This window comes from Poecilia reticulata, chromosome 3 (assembly GCF_904066995.2).
Source record: "Poecilia reticulata chromosome 3, P_reticulata-male-v2, whole genome shotgun sequence".
NCBI classification, from domain to species: domain Eukaryota; kingdom Metazoa; phylum Chordata; class Actinopteri; order Cyprinodontiformes; family Poeciliidae; genus Poecilia; species Poecilia reticulata.
This window is the reverse complement of record NC_088832.1, coordinates 27,963,689-27,981,604: the sequence shown is the minus strand read 5'-3', so window position 1 is coordinate 27,981,604 and position 17,916 is coordinate 27,963,689. Positions and strand designations below refer to the sequence as shown.

The following is a 17,916-nucleotide window of genomic DNA, read 5'->3' as shown; positions in this document are numbered from 1 at the left end:
GTGAAATTCACATAACATATTAACTGTTGTTGTGATAAATCTGGTGTAACACAGTTTTACCTCACTTCATTAAATGATGGCGCCAATCTGCTCAGAGAGACATGCCTATCTTCATGAAAAGAACTCTTTTTGGGCATCTTATCCTTTACTTAATTTGTCACAAATAGCCTTGTGACCCAAATAACTCACTAAGCAAGTAGTTTAGGCATATGAAAGTAAAGTTTATTGCAAAATTAACCTTTCTGTAAGAAATGCCACTTCCTCCTTGGCAGAAAGTTTTCATTGTGATGAGCCATTTCATAAGCCTCGGCTTGGGAGCCCAGTCGAGTAAAATACTGAAACAGTTGGAATAAAGTTTAGGCATTTAGGTTCAAAAGTCGACTTTATGCTACCATGCCTCCCATGAGCTGTTTGGTAAAAATGTGCCTCTGTAACTGAATAAGCCTTTTTCTGACTAAAAGTTTGTTTGATAGTGGTTGTAGTTTTTACAACAGAAAATAGAAGGAATTGCAAGATTATCTTAACTCATGCATTAAAATGTATATAACTTTTATAATTTTTAAATAGTATTAAATTCAAAAGAATACATATTGTTGGTTTATGTGGCTATAGACCAAAAACGATGGAAGTTGCTGATTCTGATTTGTGTCATCTCTAGTATTTGCAGGTGTTGATCTTCCCTTATTGAATTCTCCAGTTCATTGGGTTGATAATATTAATTTGCCCTTAATGTTGCTGGCATTTGTTAAACACCTCAACATGGTTTTACTTTCCCAAACAGCTGCTTAAACTTCAGTTTGGGAGCTAAGCGGTACCAAATGTTAGATCTTAGAGAGTTTTCTTTACATGGAAATTTTTTAAGAATTATGATCTTCAGAGCAGCTTTCATCACTCATGGTGTGTTTTTTTTCTTTTTCTTTTTTAGGAAAATTGTCATCAAAATTGGAAAAAGGAAAAAGCGAAAGCCAGAGTCGTCAGAGGAGGAGTCGGATGATGATCCCCCGCCTCGTCACTCTTCTAAGGATGACGATTCTGTGAGTTTCTTTTTTTTTTTTTTTTCAGAAAACACAAAACAGTGATCATTTCTAATCAAAACCTTCAGTGTGACATTGGCATAGTGAAACCTTTGTCATTTTCCTCCTAACACTTTGATGTCAAGTGGGAACTTAGTTGCGTCTGAGTGAGCTTTAATCTGGTTCTGATGTGGTTTAGGCGTTGCTGCCTGTGGTGTCGCACCTTGGCTCTCAGAGCACAAAGACGACGCTCGGCTCTTCTTCTGTTACTGTTCTGACAACACTGAGTGAGGGAAGTGGTGTCGTCGCCCTGACGGCTGCTCATGCTGCTGTGGGGCAACGGGGAAGGCTCACAGCTTTAGTTTGAGCTTGAAAGGATTGAGTGTGGTTCATGCAGAGGTCAGATAGTGGGTGGCTATTTCAAGTACACATTCCTCTGTTTGTTGATGATGGAGAAAACTGACAGTCCGGCTGTACTGTCTACCATACAGCATCAGAAATCACTTCCTCGTAGGTGTCTCTTTTTTGAGTTATTCTAAATTTTATATGGGGCTATTATTCAAACTGAAATATTTGCTCAGATGTTTTGGTTATTTAAACAACTCATGTTGAATTTGCTGACGTGTAACTGGCATGAGGATGATCTGTTGCACACTCTTTGCTTCATCACCCCTCTCCCCGTTTTCTGGGACTTTATCTTCTGATATAATTACCCCCGTTGGATGGCGCCCCTGGCCTTAATTAAAAGCATCTGTTGATGACTCATTTAAGATGATCTAGTGACAGAAGTCGAGGTAGCATGTCCGACAGCTACGACGGAAACCTGCTTTCCTCAGGGCTTCGTCCTTGTTGCGTTGGAAAGTGGCAGGTTTAACTCTCTGCCTCTGGTCATCTTGAGTTTGCAGATTTAAGGGTCCGTCTCCTCAGGGATTTTATAATGCACACCTAATTAACTTTGGCTCAGTGGCATTTATTCCTAATTAACTACATATTATCTTTAGGAGGGGCTCTATTGATGCAGGATGCAGCAGCCCACGCATAAGATAATTATAAAAACTTGACAGGAAGGCAGAGACAAAAGCTTGACTTCAAAGCGCTCCTGTTTTTTTCCCCTACATTAATCTTTCTTCTGATTTTTCAATTTAAATTTTTGTATTTTACCACGGATTTTCAAAAGATCATGAATGAATCAGTGGGACATATTTTTGTCACATCTGTCATAATCAAGATTTGTCTCCAAAACCAATCCAAGTTATTTAAGACATTATTGCCACTCAGCATTTTTGTTCTGTTATATTCTCAGAAAATCAAGACTAAATTATTTAAAATTCTAATTATAGTTTTAAAGTCCTAAAACGACAATTCATCCAAAAGTTGTGAACAGTAGGTACAAAATCAAAAATTCCCCCTGACCTAATTTGAGTCGTCTGGTAGACAAAGGGAGGAAAAGTTTTGGAGGATCATTTGTTTTACTGAGGAGTTAATGAAAAATCAGCTCATGGTTCTTTGTCTGAATGACAAGGTGGCATTCAGATAAAATTGATTAAATTAATTAATACTATGAAAAAGACAACTTATATTATAAAAAAATAAAGCCATTGCAGACCTTACTAAGCAGCCTTGCGTGTGGAACCACAGGGCCCCTCTACGAAAGCATTATTTTTTCAACAAATGAACCTGTTATATTTGTATCAATTTATTCTTCTGTATGTTAATTTGCCTCCTCTTTATTGTGATTCTCTAGAAGAGGCGGTCGAACCGTCAGGTGAAGAGAAAGAAGTACGCTGAAGAGCTGGAGGCCAGATTGTCAGATGAGGATGTCAAAGTTATTGTGAAAGCCAAGAAAAGCAACACTGCTGCATCCAAGGACCCTGCTGTTCAGCTGTTCGTTGTAAGTTCATCTGCTTTTATGAGCCTGGCAAGTTAGATAAGATTAAGCATCAAAGTAAATTTTCTGTTATCATTACTAAACATTGGTTGAACTATCAATACTTTTAAATATCTAAAAAAAAATATACCCAAGAGGGTTTTACTAAGCTTCCAGCGCAGCAAATTGGACTCATTTATTAATATAAATTGCTTTCAGCTTAGCATCCCCAAATATTAAAAGTGGAACAAATGTTATGTTCATGAATTTTTTCTTTACAGAGTCGACTGACTCTACAAATCGGAGTTGCACACATCTTTTCATGCAACATTTATTATCAGCACCTGACAATATTGTGACTCAGAAGGTAGCAAACAAAGCTTACGGAAGGAGCTGAAAATAGCGATTGCAGTGCACTGACCCACATTCAATATGTAGGTGACTAAACCAATGGTGGGAGGCTGAGACTATGAACTTTTCCTATTTTAGCTCTAATTAAGCTTATTATTAAGGGTGAGGCTCCCTGTTTTTATTGTTTTTGAAAAAAAGTTAAACAAATTTTGCACAGGACAGTTTTATTGCTTAATTTTCTGTCTAAGCCGGGTCCCAACAGACCTAGGTGAAACTGTTTTGATATGGGTAAAAGACAAAAACCTCTGTCAGGAGGAAGTGACACAGATACATCTGCTATACATTCGCTCTGTCCATAATAACATACAGAAGACCAAGGGGAGAAAAGTGTTGACCGAATACTATCACCACCTGGATACATTATTTTTCAAGTTTTCAGATCTGAGGAAGTTTGTTTCATGAAATCAGCTTGTGAAAACCGTTGCAGCTTTGAAATATAGTACCTGCTCCGCTGCAAGCAGGGAAAGGGAAGAACTCCTGCTGCTGCATGATATCATGATGACTGTAAATGCTCCACAAATGCTTCCCACTAATTATACCTGAAAGAAAAAAAATGCTTAATTACAATTACTTTGAGCCTCTTCAGTGATTTGGTAGCCTTGCAACTAAAAAAGATGTGGGTGTTGTACATAAATGAACAGTGTGGTGCTTATGCAATCACGTGTAATGAGAATACAGTTATTACTATATAAATATAGCAGAAATATAGCTACCTATACATTTTTTGCGAGGGCGACATTATTACAGTTAATATTGTGAGCCAGCAGAGCTAGATGCAAAACATTTTTCCCAGATTGCACAAGTCTTATTGAAACCATTTCCTTTTCAAAGAAAAACAATCAATATTTTGATAGATTAAGCAGAGCTGGGTGATTTTCTTTCTCATAAATCCTGCTTGATTTTTTATTTTTTTTGTAGGCTTCAAAAGAACTCCAATTTGATTCAGTTTCTCACATGAATGGAAATATATTTGCAGTATTTTGGAAATCATGACTGCTTTCCACAAAAAATATGACTAGAAAACTTAGTGGCACATTGTAATACAAAGACTATTTTCCTTATAATGTTTATTTAATTTTATTTAAGTCATATTGAGAGACATAATGAGATTGTTTTTGCTGACTCTTGTTTATGAGATTTCTGTGTTGTATGTTGTGGGAAATATTTGACCTGAGTTTCTGTTGCCTAAACATTTTAAGTTGTTTGATCTGGAGACTAATTAAACATGAGACCTAAGTCTTTACTGTCTCTCAGGAGAATCCTACAGAGGAGGATGCTGCTATTGTTGACAAAATTATGTCTTCTCGTATCATGAAGAAAGAGGTAATTATGCATCACTTTATTCTCATCAGTCATTATTAAAATGTAATTGTTTTTAATTTCTGTTTTTCTGTTGTACTTATTGCCACTTTTGTAATCTTAAACCTCTTCTAGGTATCTCCAGGGGTAATGGTAGAAGTGGAAGAGTTTTTTGTAAAATACAAAAACTAGTAAGTTCAATTTTCTATTGTTGATCTTTATTTGTCTATGTAAAATTAAAATTGAACATAAAAACATGAATGAACTAATATCTTAAATTTCTCTGCTTTCCTGCCTAAAGTTTTAACATTCAAGTTAAATGAAATTCTTCCAAGGCTTTGAAACATAACTCTGTGTTCAAATATTTTATTTAATTGAATTAAATACTTTCCAAGTATGGGGAAAAGACAGCATAGTTTATCCAGAAGATAAACAAGTGTTGAGTGATTTTGAAAATATTTTATCGGTTTGAAATGGTTTTAGAAAACCCTGTGTTTTGATCCAAAATCTATATGTTTTATTTGTAGATATTAATCGTAACACAGACACCTCCTTGTCTAAAACAGCCTTCTATGTTTAATGACAAGAAATGAAACATTCAAAATACAGAAACTGGTTAAAGATGTAAAAATAATCAAAAGCTTGGGCCTAGTTTTGATTCCACTCAATAATTTAAGTTAAAGTATGGCACAAAAAGGAGGAAGGGAGAGTCCTTGAACCACTTGGGCCTGTCAGCTTTCATCATCAGAACCGCCGTTTATAGGAAAAGTTGAGTACCTCTCTCTGGTCTGAAATCGGGTCATTTCAGTCATGAAACCCACTGGACTTCTCATTATTCTGCTAGTTCCCTCTCTCGGCCAAAAGGTAACTCAGAAACAGGCATGACTGCTGGTTTCAATTGTGATGCGTCGCTGGTTTCTCACTTTGGTTCTGAAATCTCGTTGGATACGAGAGGAAACGCTTCAAATGGAAGTTATCAAGTTATACAAACACACATCCCAGGTTGATGGAAGATAAGTTGAATCCTGCGAATGAAAACATTTATGGTAACCAGATCTCAAAAGCATGAATAATTATCTAACAGGTAAAAGTGTCTTTATGGAGTTTAAATTATCTTCTGAGTGGAACTCAGCAGTTCACTAGAGAGCCTGAGCTTCTTTTAAAGGGGACGTAACAAGGGGCTGATCATCCAATCAGAAGAGGGCTTGGGTCCTAGAGCTAATGAAAAAAGAAATTAGCTTTTTCTAAAACATTTTTTACACTCGGTGAGACCAAAAATGTCAACATCCTGTTGTTTAGATATAATAAATTATGGTTGAGGTTAATTTTGTAGGCATCATTTTCTAGACTTTTTTTTTTTTTTTTACATCTGGTAGTTTTAATATTAACAGACGTTCTAAAAACAACCAGCCGTCATTTATTCTTCATATTTTGACACATTTTGGACACCAGCTATGGAAATGGAGTTGTTTTGACATAATAAAGAAACCTGGAGAAAAGTGAAGTAGAGAAAAAGGTAAAATCTAAGGAAACTTGTCTCACTGCTTGTATCTTTAGGACAGCTTTCATAGTTCAAATGTGTGTTGATTTTTTTTTCCAAAAGCCTGAAGCAACCTCTGAAATCACTGAGCTGTCATGAGTGAGATTCTGTTCCCTTCAGCCAAATAATAAAAATGATGAACATGTTAATGGCACTGTTTATTTTTGTCATTTAAAAATGACTGAGATGAGTGGAAACATAAGGCCAGTGAGAAAATCTGATCGCCCTCCAGTGATGTGAGCAGTGTAACAGCAGATTTTCATGGTTGTCTCCCTGTGTGTTTGTCAGCTCCTACCTCCACTGTGAATGGGCCACTGAGCAGCATCTAGAAAAGGACAAGAGGATTCAGCAGAAGATCAAACGCTTCAAGATGAAACAAGCACAGAGGGCGCTCTTCTTCACAGATGTAAGGCTGCGTGTGTATATGTGTGCAAACAGCCTCTTCCATCTATTTGTGCACCGCTTTATGTTTCCTCATTCTAATATTTCTAATAAGAGGATTGTTCTTTTTATATCTTTACGTCATTTATGACACTTGTTTTCAGCATGCATGTGTTGGAGGGGTGTGTGTGGATATTAAAAAGCTTTCTGTTTGATATGTGTGGGATGGCACATCTGTGTGCATTGATTTGAATTTATTTACTTACTGAGCCGATACAGGAGAGTTGTTTCTCTGTTTCCAGATGGCGCGTGGGAATTTGATTTGTTCTTCTACTTAGCATCTGCTCTTTCTGTTTTTGTATCTTCTGTTCCTCTCAGATGGACGAGGAACCTTTCAACCCAGACTATGTGGAAGTCGACAGAGTGCTCGAAGTGTCATACTGCGAGGACAAAGACACGGGAGAGGTAGAGTAAATCTTCTCAGTTAAGCACTTATCAGAGTAGCGCGTTTGCTCCTAGCTTTTGTTGCTGAAAATGTTTTATCCCTTCTTACTTTTGTTGGTTTTCTTCCTTTTGATATCTTCTAGCCTGTAATGATATCTATGAATCATAGAAGTGCCCAAGGCCACCCTAATGGGCTGCCTCACAGCCTTTGAAAATCCAACAAAAGCAAAGCTTAGCCTCGCTCTAGTCATTTCCAGTGCTCATTGTCCTCTGTCTGCTGCAGGAAGTGGTGTACTACCTGGTGAAGTGGTGTTCTCTGCCTTATGAAGACAGCACGTGGGAGCTGAAGGACGACGTCGATCAGAGCAAGATTGAAGAGTTTGAGCGGCTGCAGGCAGTCAAGCCAGACTCGCGCAGAGTGGTACGACGAAGCAATGCTTCCCAGCATCCTGCTGATTTCTTCTCTGACCTGTTTAGAAACAGCTGTTTTGATATTATCATGTTTTAAACATGTAAAAAGTTTTTTTTATTCTTATTCTTCCTGCTCGAAAAAACCCTAAACAAAAACCCTGACAAAATCCAGAAGATAAACAAGTTTTGAGTGATTTTGAAAATATTTTATCGGTTTGAAATGGTTTTAGAAAACCCTGTGTTTTGATCCAAAATCTATATGTAATGTTATTCGTTTTGTCTCTTAGGAGCGGCCTCCAGCCAACCTTTGGAAGAAGAGGGAGCAGTCGAGGGAGTACAGGAATGGCAACACTCTCAGGGATTACCAGCTGGAGGGGGTCAACTGGCTTCTTTTCAACTGGTACAACAGGTCAGTTTTAATCCGTGTTGACGACCCAGGTGTCATCCCCATGGATTGACTTACAAAGTATTTTTTTGCGCATCTAAAATTAAGGTCTTAGCATGTCTGAAATTCATTTAAAAAGGAAGTAAGTTGGGCATAAATACTTTAATCACAGATCTTGACTTTTATTTCAGCAGGACTATTAAATCTTGTATATTTTACGTATTTTTTTTCTCTCACGGGATTTTTCTGTCAGGCAAAAGTTTGAGTTGCATGCCGACATCTTCATTGTGTTCTGTAACTTAAGGTGGTTGAGGCTACCAGCAATTTACTGCTAACATATCCTTGCTAGCTGTTTGGCGTCTATCATGGATGGGGAAGTGTACATTTATGGACGAAGCTCATACTTTCCTGTGGAGATGTAAGACTTAAATCAATTCATTTAAAGGTCTTAAATTTGATTTGGTGAAACCTGCAGAAACCCTGAAATAGTTAACTATTGCTTTGTGTAACTATGACACTACACTACACTCTATACAAGTGTTTAAATAAAATAACATTTTACAGTTCCTATGTATTAAAGATGCCTAACTAAAAGGATATATTCTGCTTGCGATTGTACTTTTCTAGAAAGATCTGGGTGTTTTGAGATTACAGGTCATGAATAATGAATGAGCTTTCCCGCTTATGCCTCACGGCCCTCTTAAACAGGATTCCTATTTAGACTGTTTGGGGTCAGGAAGAGAGTCAGATTTGCCATTGAGGTGCACACAAATGTACAACCGTTTGCTTTTCTTCATCCGCAATCACAAAAGCAATGCTATGCATCTGGAGTGAAGTGTCGGCGCTTGCATTAACCCTGGGAATTGGTTTAGTTATGTGTGAGCGTGCAGGAGTTAGCGTATGCCTACGCAGAGAGATTCATCAAAACTCGAGGGCTGCTTAAGAGGCCAGTGGGAATATCTGCACGTTGCAATTAGCATCAAGACATTATACCCCCACCCACTGGACAGCTGAATAAATGGATTGCAGGAGTAGAGATTATGCTGGATTTCGAATGATTCTTTTTTGGGGTTTTTTATATACTGTGATTACTGCTGATGATGTTGTTTTCTCCCTCATTGTTCGTAGTTTATTCTTTTGTGTCTTGGGAATAGTTTTTTTTCCCTTTGTACACAGTCTCATGATGAATGCACAACACTTTCTCTGTGATATAGCGATGTGGGAATCTCTCCTGCAGCCCAACCTACGCACATCATTAAAGCAGCCACATTGCAAGGTTTACCCCACTAACCATTTTTTTCCTCCCCAACATCCATCAGGCGCAACTGCATCTTGGCTGACGAGATGGGCCTGGGAAAGACCATCCAGTCAATCACATTCCTGGAAGAGATCCATCGTATCGGCATCAAAGGGCCCTTTCTCATCATCGCCCCCCTCTCTACTATTGCAAACTGGGAGCGAGAGTTTCATACCTGGACTCACCTTAACGTCATCGTTTACCACGGCAGCATGATAAGCAGGCAGATGCTGCAGCAGTATGAGATGTATTTCAGAGATGCACAGGTAAAGGCTGGTCAATATCATGTCTAAAATGTAGATTTTAGTCTAAATTAGTTTGTGCCCTATTCGGTGTATTGTTTGTCTGAAGTCGCAGCTTCTCCCAAAAAACCTCCATGAGAAACACTACATGTCATCCAGCTTATGTCGCTTATCTAACACCAGATATCTTAAAAGATTCAGGAGCCTTTTTTTCAAGATTGAGGTACATCTAATCTATCTTTTAAAGACAGGTGAACAAAAAGCAGCACTGTTCTGCTGAACTTTAAAGTGGAAAGCAGTGATTCACTTCGATTAAATTAATCAAAGTGTTCTTTAGAAAACAGCAGCACTGTCAGCAACGCAAAATTCTGTGAGCCATGTAATTATATGAATCAGAATATCAGGTCTGCCTACAACGAGTCACATTGAAAACGCTTGGCAGGACGTGATTACCATATTTAGCACAAAGCTAGAAACACTTCACATTCTCTGTCACTAATGCAAGACCTTGGTTATATCAGTGTCCTTTTTATTTTAAAAACTTGATTTCATACATTAGTGAAACGGTTTTGCAGGGTAAAAAGGCTAGTATTTCTGTGGCTTTACTCTATTCATTAGTTATATTATATTTTTTGTTGATAAATACATCACAACAATCTCAAGGATATTTGTTACAGATCTAATAAGATGTTTGTATACTTCTCAAGCTTAAACATTATTTGAAAGCGATCAAATAATTACTCATCTAAAACTTGTGAAAGGCCTATAACACAAGTAACTGCTAACAAAATCAGGTGTTCTATTTGTGATCATTTCTATTTAATTATTAATGAAACAAAGAAATGCAAATAATTATTATGAATGATAAAGAACAATCATAATCTAGAGTAGACGCTACTGTTATGGGGGAAATTTTATTACTGGAATTAATGTGAAAAATGCTTTTGCATAAACTGATTATAATATAAAATGCATCAATATTTTATCAGTATCTCACAAGGACAAGGAAAGAGTTTTATCATCTATTACTTGGTTGCAAGAACTGACCTTCGTTTCATTGGGAGGCAGTCAGTCTGTCAAAGATTGCTCTAACACAAAGATTTTTCATGATGCAACAACAACAACAAAAAAACACATATAATACAAGTGATTATTAAAAGGTTACAATTTTCTGACCTGGTTATACAAATCTTTGTCTTGGATTCCAAAGTTCATTGTTTCTGAGGGAGGAGTCATCATGTGGGACTAATCAACCAATCAGAAGCAGACGTAGAATAACAACATGGTATGCTTTAAAGCCATATAAATTTCAGAATTAGAAAAAAAAATCTAGTTCAGATTTATGAATGACAATCTAGCATGCTCCTGGAGAAAAGAGACTAATATAGGTCAAAGTTCACGCCCCAGGAAGGCGGGTTTATGTGCGCAAACACTGAATTGAAAGCGCTTGAGGCCTCTAAAAATTAGCTTTTTAAAATTTTTTTTTTTTTTTTTTACATAATTTTAAACCCAAACTTGATTGACTTTTTAATTTTAGCTGCTCATTCGTAAGCAATTTCAATCTTATTGAAATGAACAAAATGGTCAGATTTTTGTAGAAAATTAATGTACAAATTTCTAAAAAGACCCATCGTTTTTAAATGTTTTGATTTAAAACGTTTAAATCAAATTTGCTTTTCCTTAAAGCAAATCAGATTTGCTTTTAGGAAAAAGTGGATAAATGTTTGTCGTTCTGCTTTACTCCAAAATTAAGATGAATGCAAAAACCTCATTAATAAATCTGTTATTTGTACCCAATATATTTTTAAGAAATGTTATGTAAATGTAGAAAATGTGGAAAACATGTCTATCTGCATCAACCACCTATGCTTGGAGTTCAGAATTGCTCTATTTGGACCAGCCATTATCCTTCAGAGGGCCACAAAAGGCCCTCAGGCCACATCTTGGACACCCCTGAATTAAAGGGGTGCAGGGCTTAAAGAGCTCCGGCCGGGGGCCGGATTTCCGGCTTTTGACCAAACAATCCGCCTCAACCAAACTGCAGATAATAGACAAAGATGTCTGCCAATCAGAATTCTAGCTCCCGTGTTCTTGACCAATGACTGTAAAAAAGGTTTGTAGAAAAGAAGCGCATGCGTTCGGTTCGGAGGTTAAATCAAATGCGATATGAAAGAAGATGGAGTTTGTCTCACCCGGTAAAGAAACACGTTTACTTGAGAAAGGAATTAAAAACAAGTGGTGCTGGGAATGGCTAGAGGAAAGGGGACAAGATGGAAAGTTGGCGGAAATATTTACAAAAGGGGGGCGCTGGGATTCCTTTGGGGGGCGTTTGGTCGAAGGTAAACTTTACACCTTACAATCACAACAATACCAGTTTAGACTTTGAGCAAATTGCTAAAACTGTATTTCGTAACATTAAATCATGACTGGCTGCAACTGTATCTATGGCAGCTCTCCTTCTATTCAGTGTTTGTAGCTTCTTGGCGCAGCTCCACTCCTGCTAGTAGCTACACCGCATCAGTTCAGCGTTACACTGGCTGATGACGTTGCTGAGATTCACTTTGTCTGGTGTCTGATTTTCTAACATTTTATGTTTTATTGAGGATTTTTGTACATATGTTTTGGCAGTTCTGTGATCATGTCAAAGCAGCAAATTATATTAAAGTGTTTTATTGTCAGTCTGGATGCTGCCCACTTCCATGGAAGGACAACAGAAAATCGCTCTTATAAACATGTAATTACTAAAATCACGATACCCTCACTTTGTATCTCTCTGAAAAATGAACCCATTTAAATAAAGAAATCCCTCCATGGGTAATACCACGATACAGAGCGTTCATTTTATAGCGTTAACATGGTGCTGTAGTGGTCCGGTATGAAACGGGTGTGATAGAACAACACAGCACTTTTAAATTTCAATAATCAAAATACCGAAATTGTTTCCGTTGTTTTAAATGTCAGTCTGCCTTTTCACCATCGATGCGCCCTGCACCTTACGGGGTTAAAAAATAAATAAATAAAAATAAACCACGCGCACATCGCACAAAACTCTGAAACAGGAGAAGCGGCACGTAAAACGGAGCAACGAACTAGATGTAAATTATGGCATAAAAACAGAATCGCAACGGTATAGTTAACACTGAACAGTGAAAAATCAACACATGATGTGAAACAAATGATGATTAGGAGGCGCAGCAGGTGATGAGTGAAGATTACTGATGGTGAGCATCAATAAATGATCAAATAAATCTAGCAGCAGGAAAGAAACTAAAGTGGACATAGCAATAAACCAAGAGAGGATAATACTAATCAAAGGAAACTAAAGGGAATGAATGAAGAACAAAATGCAAGAATAAACTAAGAAACTAAGGTTTCTTAGTTTATTCTTGAACAGAGGAATAAACTGGTATGGCAAGACCTTTCGAGCAATAATTAATACAGAGACTGTATGGCAAGAATAAACAGACACTATTTCCAGATAAAATGTAAAATAATATTGTTGAAATGTCATGGGTTTGTTGAGACCACATCTAGTACTGAGAATAAATATATCTTACAGACCATATCAGTAAATAACTTATCATTTATTTATGTTTTTAATTAGATTTGATATATTTTTCTTCAATATTATTTTTCATGTCAGTGTTAATGTCATGAGGCTGATGACTCAATGACACTTTCAATTTGACTCATTAGGATTTGATTAAGAAACAGATTTGTAATTTCTGTCCAGTAAAACTATTAATCTATAAATCAATAGACAGGTCTATATAAAGATATAATCCATGTTTCTGCCTCATATTTGTATGGCATTAAAAGGATCTGGAACTTTTGTTTTTCCACTGAAAGCTCTGGTTTGCACAATAAATGCCATGAGGGTGAAGTTTTATGGATGATACTCTGATGTCCCATTCTCCTGAAGGCAGCACAGAGCTGCACCACCAGAAACTCACAGAAACACTGAAGAGAAGAAGAGTTATGATTAATGTAGTTACAGTTCTATCCATGTTTTAATGTTGCAGAGCTCAGTCGTTTTTAAAATAGTTCAAAGTTTAAACTGGCATGTTGTACATCTTTTGTCTGGTCATTTTGTGGAATATTTAACAACTAGAAAATGGCAAAGAATAAGAATATTTTTCCACTCTGATTGGCTGCTGTTAGGCCTACAAATTTTAAGTTGAATGTTCATTAAATTTTTCGTAGACGCCTGTGAAAATAATTTCTATTCCTATGGCTTTTTGGTTCTCTGGGAAAATATTTTGATGATACATACAGAAACGAGCATAAAAATCAAAACATCTACAATAGTGATAGTAATATTAATAATAAAATAATGCAAAGTAAAATAGTGCAAAGTAGCCTACAAATTCTTTGTTGGGGGGCAGTGAGGGACCTGGTTAAAGGCTAGGGGGGCGCTGGCCCAAAAAAGGTTGAGAAACACTGATTTAGTTGGATATGTTGCATGTTCTAAATTACTTGATAAAACATTGACTGAAAGGACTATTATTTAATGTTGAGGAATTTTTGCCTGTAAGGCAAACCTTTAGGGCACAGACATTTTACATCTTGTTTTGAGTTGAAATGTACTGAAGTCTTATTTAAGTTTGAGTGTTTAGCTTGTTAATTGTATTAGAAGCAATTGTTTGCACTATGCAAAGACACTTTTTATTAAACTGTGGCTGTAGCAACGGTATAGTTAATTTCTATCATCGCTATAAGTTTCAGGCTCAGGATTTTTTTTTTTTACTTTAAGCCCTGGGGGTGCTATACTGGGTAGATTTCACTTCAGTCTGTCAAATTGCAAAATAGATTTTTTTCTTTTCATGAAAGCAAACCCTTTCCTCTGCTGGTGGTGAGATCATTTTAATGAGCTTTGCATTAGCAAGATGGCATTTAACAAGAACCAGAGAGGGGTGCTTGTGCTGCAATAAGTAGACTATGAGGTAGTTAGTGAGCCTTGGACAGAGGCTGTCTGTGGTTGACAGGGCATGTGATATTTTGCATCAGGCAGTTAGGAGCTCTTAGTGTTCAGACGAACCGTAACAGGAATTAAGGTAAGGGAGAGGAGAAGAGAACGTAGCCGCCACCCGGCTGTCTCCAAGGCAGCCTGTGATGTCATAGCACTCTCCAAGGGGAGCTCACTGTCATTGCTGTTCAAGCATATCTGAACGAGTGGCTCCTCCAGTCGTCTGCCGGCTGGCTGGCTGTTGGAGGAGGGGAGGGGAAAGCTAAAGGATAACAGAGGATCTCTGGAGGGCTGTTGTCAAGGCAATGGATACAAATGGAGAGGCGTGGCAATGCAAAGCCTCCCCAGACAGACAACAAATAAACAGCAGTAAGACTCTACATGCAGGTGCCAATGTACTTCTTCTGCTAGAGATGATTTCCTCACAAAAGAAAAGGAGAAAATAAATGGCTTCAGTTCACTTCAGTTTATTTACGCAATGCCAATTCACAACAAATTTAGAGAAAAATGGCCAGTTCTGATGTCGGTCTGATTGAAGCATTACAAGTTCCATCCATTTGTTTCAGGGTCGCGTGATTCGGGGTGCCTACAAGTTCCAAGCTGTGATCACCACGTTTGAGATGATCCTGGGCGGCTGTCCCGAGCTCAATGCCATTGAGTGGCGCTGCGTGATCATCGACGAGGCCCATCGTCTTAAGAACAAGAACTGCAAGCTGCTTGAGGGCTTCAAACTCATGAACCTGGTGCGGAAATGATTCAAGAATAAAATAGTGCTCTGCAGCTTAAGCTGAATACAATTTTAATTTGTGGTGCTTTTTTCCTCCTCTTTAAGGAGCACAAGGTCCTACTGACGGGTACGCCTCTGCAAAACACAGTGGAGGAGCTTTTTAGTCTCCTCCACTTCCTGGAGCCGGCACGCTTCCCCTCTGAGAACAACTTCATGCAGGAGTTTGGTGACCTCAAGACAGAGGAGCAGGTGAGCTCACAGATATAGAACAGCATAAATCATATTTTTCTCCGTGTTCCCAAAAATATATCAGTTGTCAGCTTAGTGCAGGTAGTTTTTCCTCCCACAGTCTCTCAGCATGGAGTCCCCTAGAATTATTTGTAACAGCAAGAACTCAGCATGCGATACCAGATCTAAAAGCCACAGAAAATGTTTACCCTAATACTTAGAAGTGACATAGTTTCACTACATAATCTTTTGTAAAAGATATGAATAAACGGGAAAAAAAATAAAACGGTGCATATGATGCTGCATTTTTAAACTTGCACCTGTTAGTGCACATGCAGCTGCTTCACTGTGTGACCCATTTGGCCCACAGGTGCAAAAGCTTCAGGGCATCCTGAAGCCCATGATGCTGCGTCGTTTGAAAGAAGACGTGGAGAAGAAGTTGGCTCCCAAAGAGGAAACCATCATTGAGGTGGAGCTCACCAACATCCAGAAAAAATACTATCGCGCCATCCTGGAAAAGAATTTCTCCTTCCTGGCTAAAGGAGCCGGCCAGTCAAATATGCCCAACCTGGTCAACACCATGATGGAATTGAGAAAGTGTTGCAACCACCCCTACCTCATCAAAGGTAAGTCATTACTGAGTTGCTAAGATTGTCAACATTTCAGGGCGTCTAATATCTACAGTTTGTTTCAAAAGTGTTAAAATGCCCAGAACTTTTCAACATTTTCTCACATTATGGTAACAAATATTAATATATTTCATTGAAGACCGACACAAAGTATGACTGTGAAGTTGAATGAAAACGATGCATAGATTTTCTTTCATAAAAACATTCATGCATTTATAAGTCAACACATTGTAGAACTTTGAATGTCTGACTACTACATTTTGTCCCCATTGTTTTCAAAATTACCCAAACTTGATCAGCTGAGCGGGAGAGTGTCTGAATCTTTGTCATGTTTTTTGCCTACAAGACTTAATAGGCTTAATGCTGGATTTTGACTGGGCCATTCTAGCACATCAATATGTTTTGATCTACACCTTTCCTTCATAGCTCTGGATTCTCTGTTTCAAGTCCTTTTCCAGCCTTTGTCTAGTTTTCTTCCAGGATTATTTTCCTCCATCCATCTGGTGGATGGATGGATGGAGGCTGTTGCTAAAGAACAGCCTCCCATTTCAGCCCAAAAAGTCGTTTTTGTCTCATTTGACCAGAGCATCTTCTTTTACATTTTTACAGTTTTTACACATGACTTGTGGTTGATTGCATGTGACTTTCTATTAATAGGTAACTTCTTACCACTCTTCTGACAGATTCTCCATCCTGAACTGTAGATCTCTGCAGAGTCACAATTGGCCTCATTGCTGCTTCTCAGATTAATGCTCTCCTTTTATTCCCTGGCTAGTTTACGCAGATAATCATGCCTTGCTCTGCCATCGGTCACACTCTTTCCATTTTTGGGTGATAAATTAAACAACGCTCTGAGATGTTTAAAGCTTTGGTTATGGTTTTATAGTCTAACTCTGCTTTGAACTTCTCCATGTTTGCTCTGACCTATATGCTGTGTTTCTGCTCATCATGCTATTTGTTCACTAATGTTCTCTAACAAACCTCTGAGGCCTTCACAGAGCAGCTGTATGTATACTAAGATTAAATTGAAAACAGATGGACTTAGTTTACTAATTAGGTGGCTTCTGAAGGCAGTTGCTGACACTGAGATGGATTCAATACTGGGGGCTCAATACTGAACTTTTCTCAATGCTCCTCAACTTTTCTCATTTTTATTTGTAAAAATAATAACTGTTTGAATGTGTTTTTATTCAATTCAGGCTATTTGTGTAGTGCTAATTCACAACAAATCTTGTCTTAAGCCCTTTACAATTATCTTTTTCCATTTTACAATTATATACCACTTTGTGTTGGTCTATTTCATGAAATCCCAAGTGACAAAATATGCCAAGGTTCAAGTATGTCTTGTGTTTTTGCTCAAGCCCACACATTTTTTTTTGCCCCCCAAAAATGTGCCAGGTACGGCACATCCTGTGTCTTATCTGGATTTCAGGGATAAACTGAGTTGAATCATTAGAAGAAATGAAACTTAAGCATGTTAAATACAGCATTGCTGACAGATTTGTGTCTTTGCCACTTTAGGGGCGGAAGAGAAGATCCTGGAGGATTTCAGGGAAGTACACAATCCCACTGCCGCTGACTTTCACCTGCAGGCGATGGTGCAGTCTGCTGGAAAGTTGGTCCTCATTGACAAACTGCTGCCCAAGATGAAAGCAGGAGGCCATAAGGTGCTCATCTTCTCCCAAATGGTGCGCTGTCTGGATATCTTGGAAGACTACCTCATTCAGAAAAGGTAACGTCTGTTGAATGTAACAGGGCTGCTCTTCACACTGTTCACTACATTTTAGGAGGAAAAATATGTTAAATTTATGGAGCAACTTAAATGGCTTCTTGTAGAGAAGAAGAGATGGCGTTAGCGTTGGATTGTTGTCTACGAGTCACAGGAGGCAAGAATATAAATGCAGAGGGATGGATAAACACTGAACACCTGAACTAGAATTATAGTACAAACATTTTAAAATTCATTATTCTCGCTTTCATGAAGATTTCCAATAACGATTTGTATAAAATCACCCTTTTTTAAAAATTGTTTACATTCTGAAAACAGGCCTCAGTATTAGAAGTGTTTTACTCCAT

General features: G+C 37.9%; 1 protein-coding gene across 8 annotated transcripts in view; it reads left to right on the top strand.

Moving 5' to 3' along the window:
• The window catches only part of chd9 (chromodomain helicase DNA binding protein 9), an 89,227-nt gene that overhangs the window by 47,758 nt on the left and 23,553 nt on the right, over nt 1-17,916 (top strand). For 7 of the 8 annotated variants that reach the window (XM_017304003.2, XM_017304002.2, XM_017304000.2 and 4 more), the window contains 13 exons: nt 926-1,034; nt 2,758-2,904; nt 4,546-4,614; nt 4,726-4,781; nt 6,419-6,536; nt 6,890-6,976; nt 7,239-7,376; nt 7,654-7,775; nt 9,071-9,314; nt 14,823-14,999; nt 15,089-15,232; nt 15,582-15,837; nt 17,362-17,572. In XM_017304003.2, coding sequence (XP_017159492.2) covers nt 926-1,034; nt 2,758-2,904; nt 4,546-4,614; nt 4,726-4,781; nt 6,419-6,536; nt 6,890-6,976; nt 7,239-7,376; nt 7,654-7,775; nt 9,071-9,314; nt 14,823-14,999; nt 15,089-15,232; nt 15,582-15,837; nt 17,362-17,572 — 1,878 coding nt within the window. The remainder of the gene's footprint in view (nt 1-925; nt 1,035-2,757; nt 2,905-4,545; nt 4,615-4,725; nt 4,782-6,418; nt 6,537-6,889; nt 6,977-7,238; nt 7,377-7,653; nt 7,776-9,070; nt 9,315-14,822; nt 15,000-15,088; nt 15,233-15,581; nt 15,838-17,361; nt 17,573-17,916) is intronic. The other variant, XM_017304001.2, reaches the window with a different exon arrangement.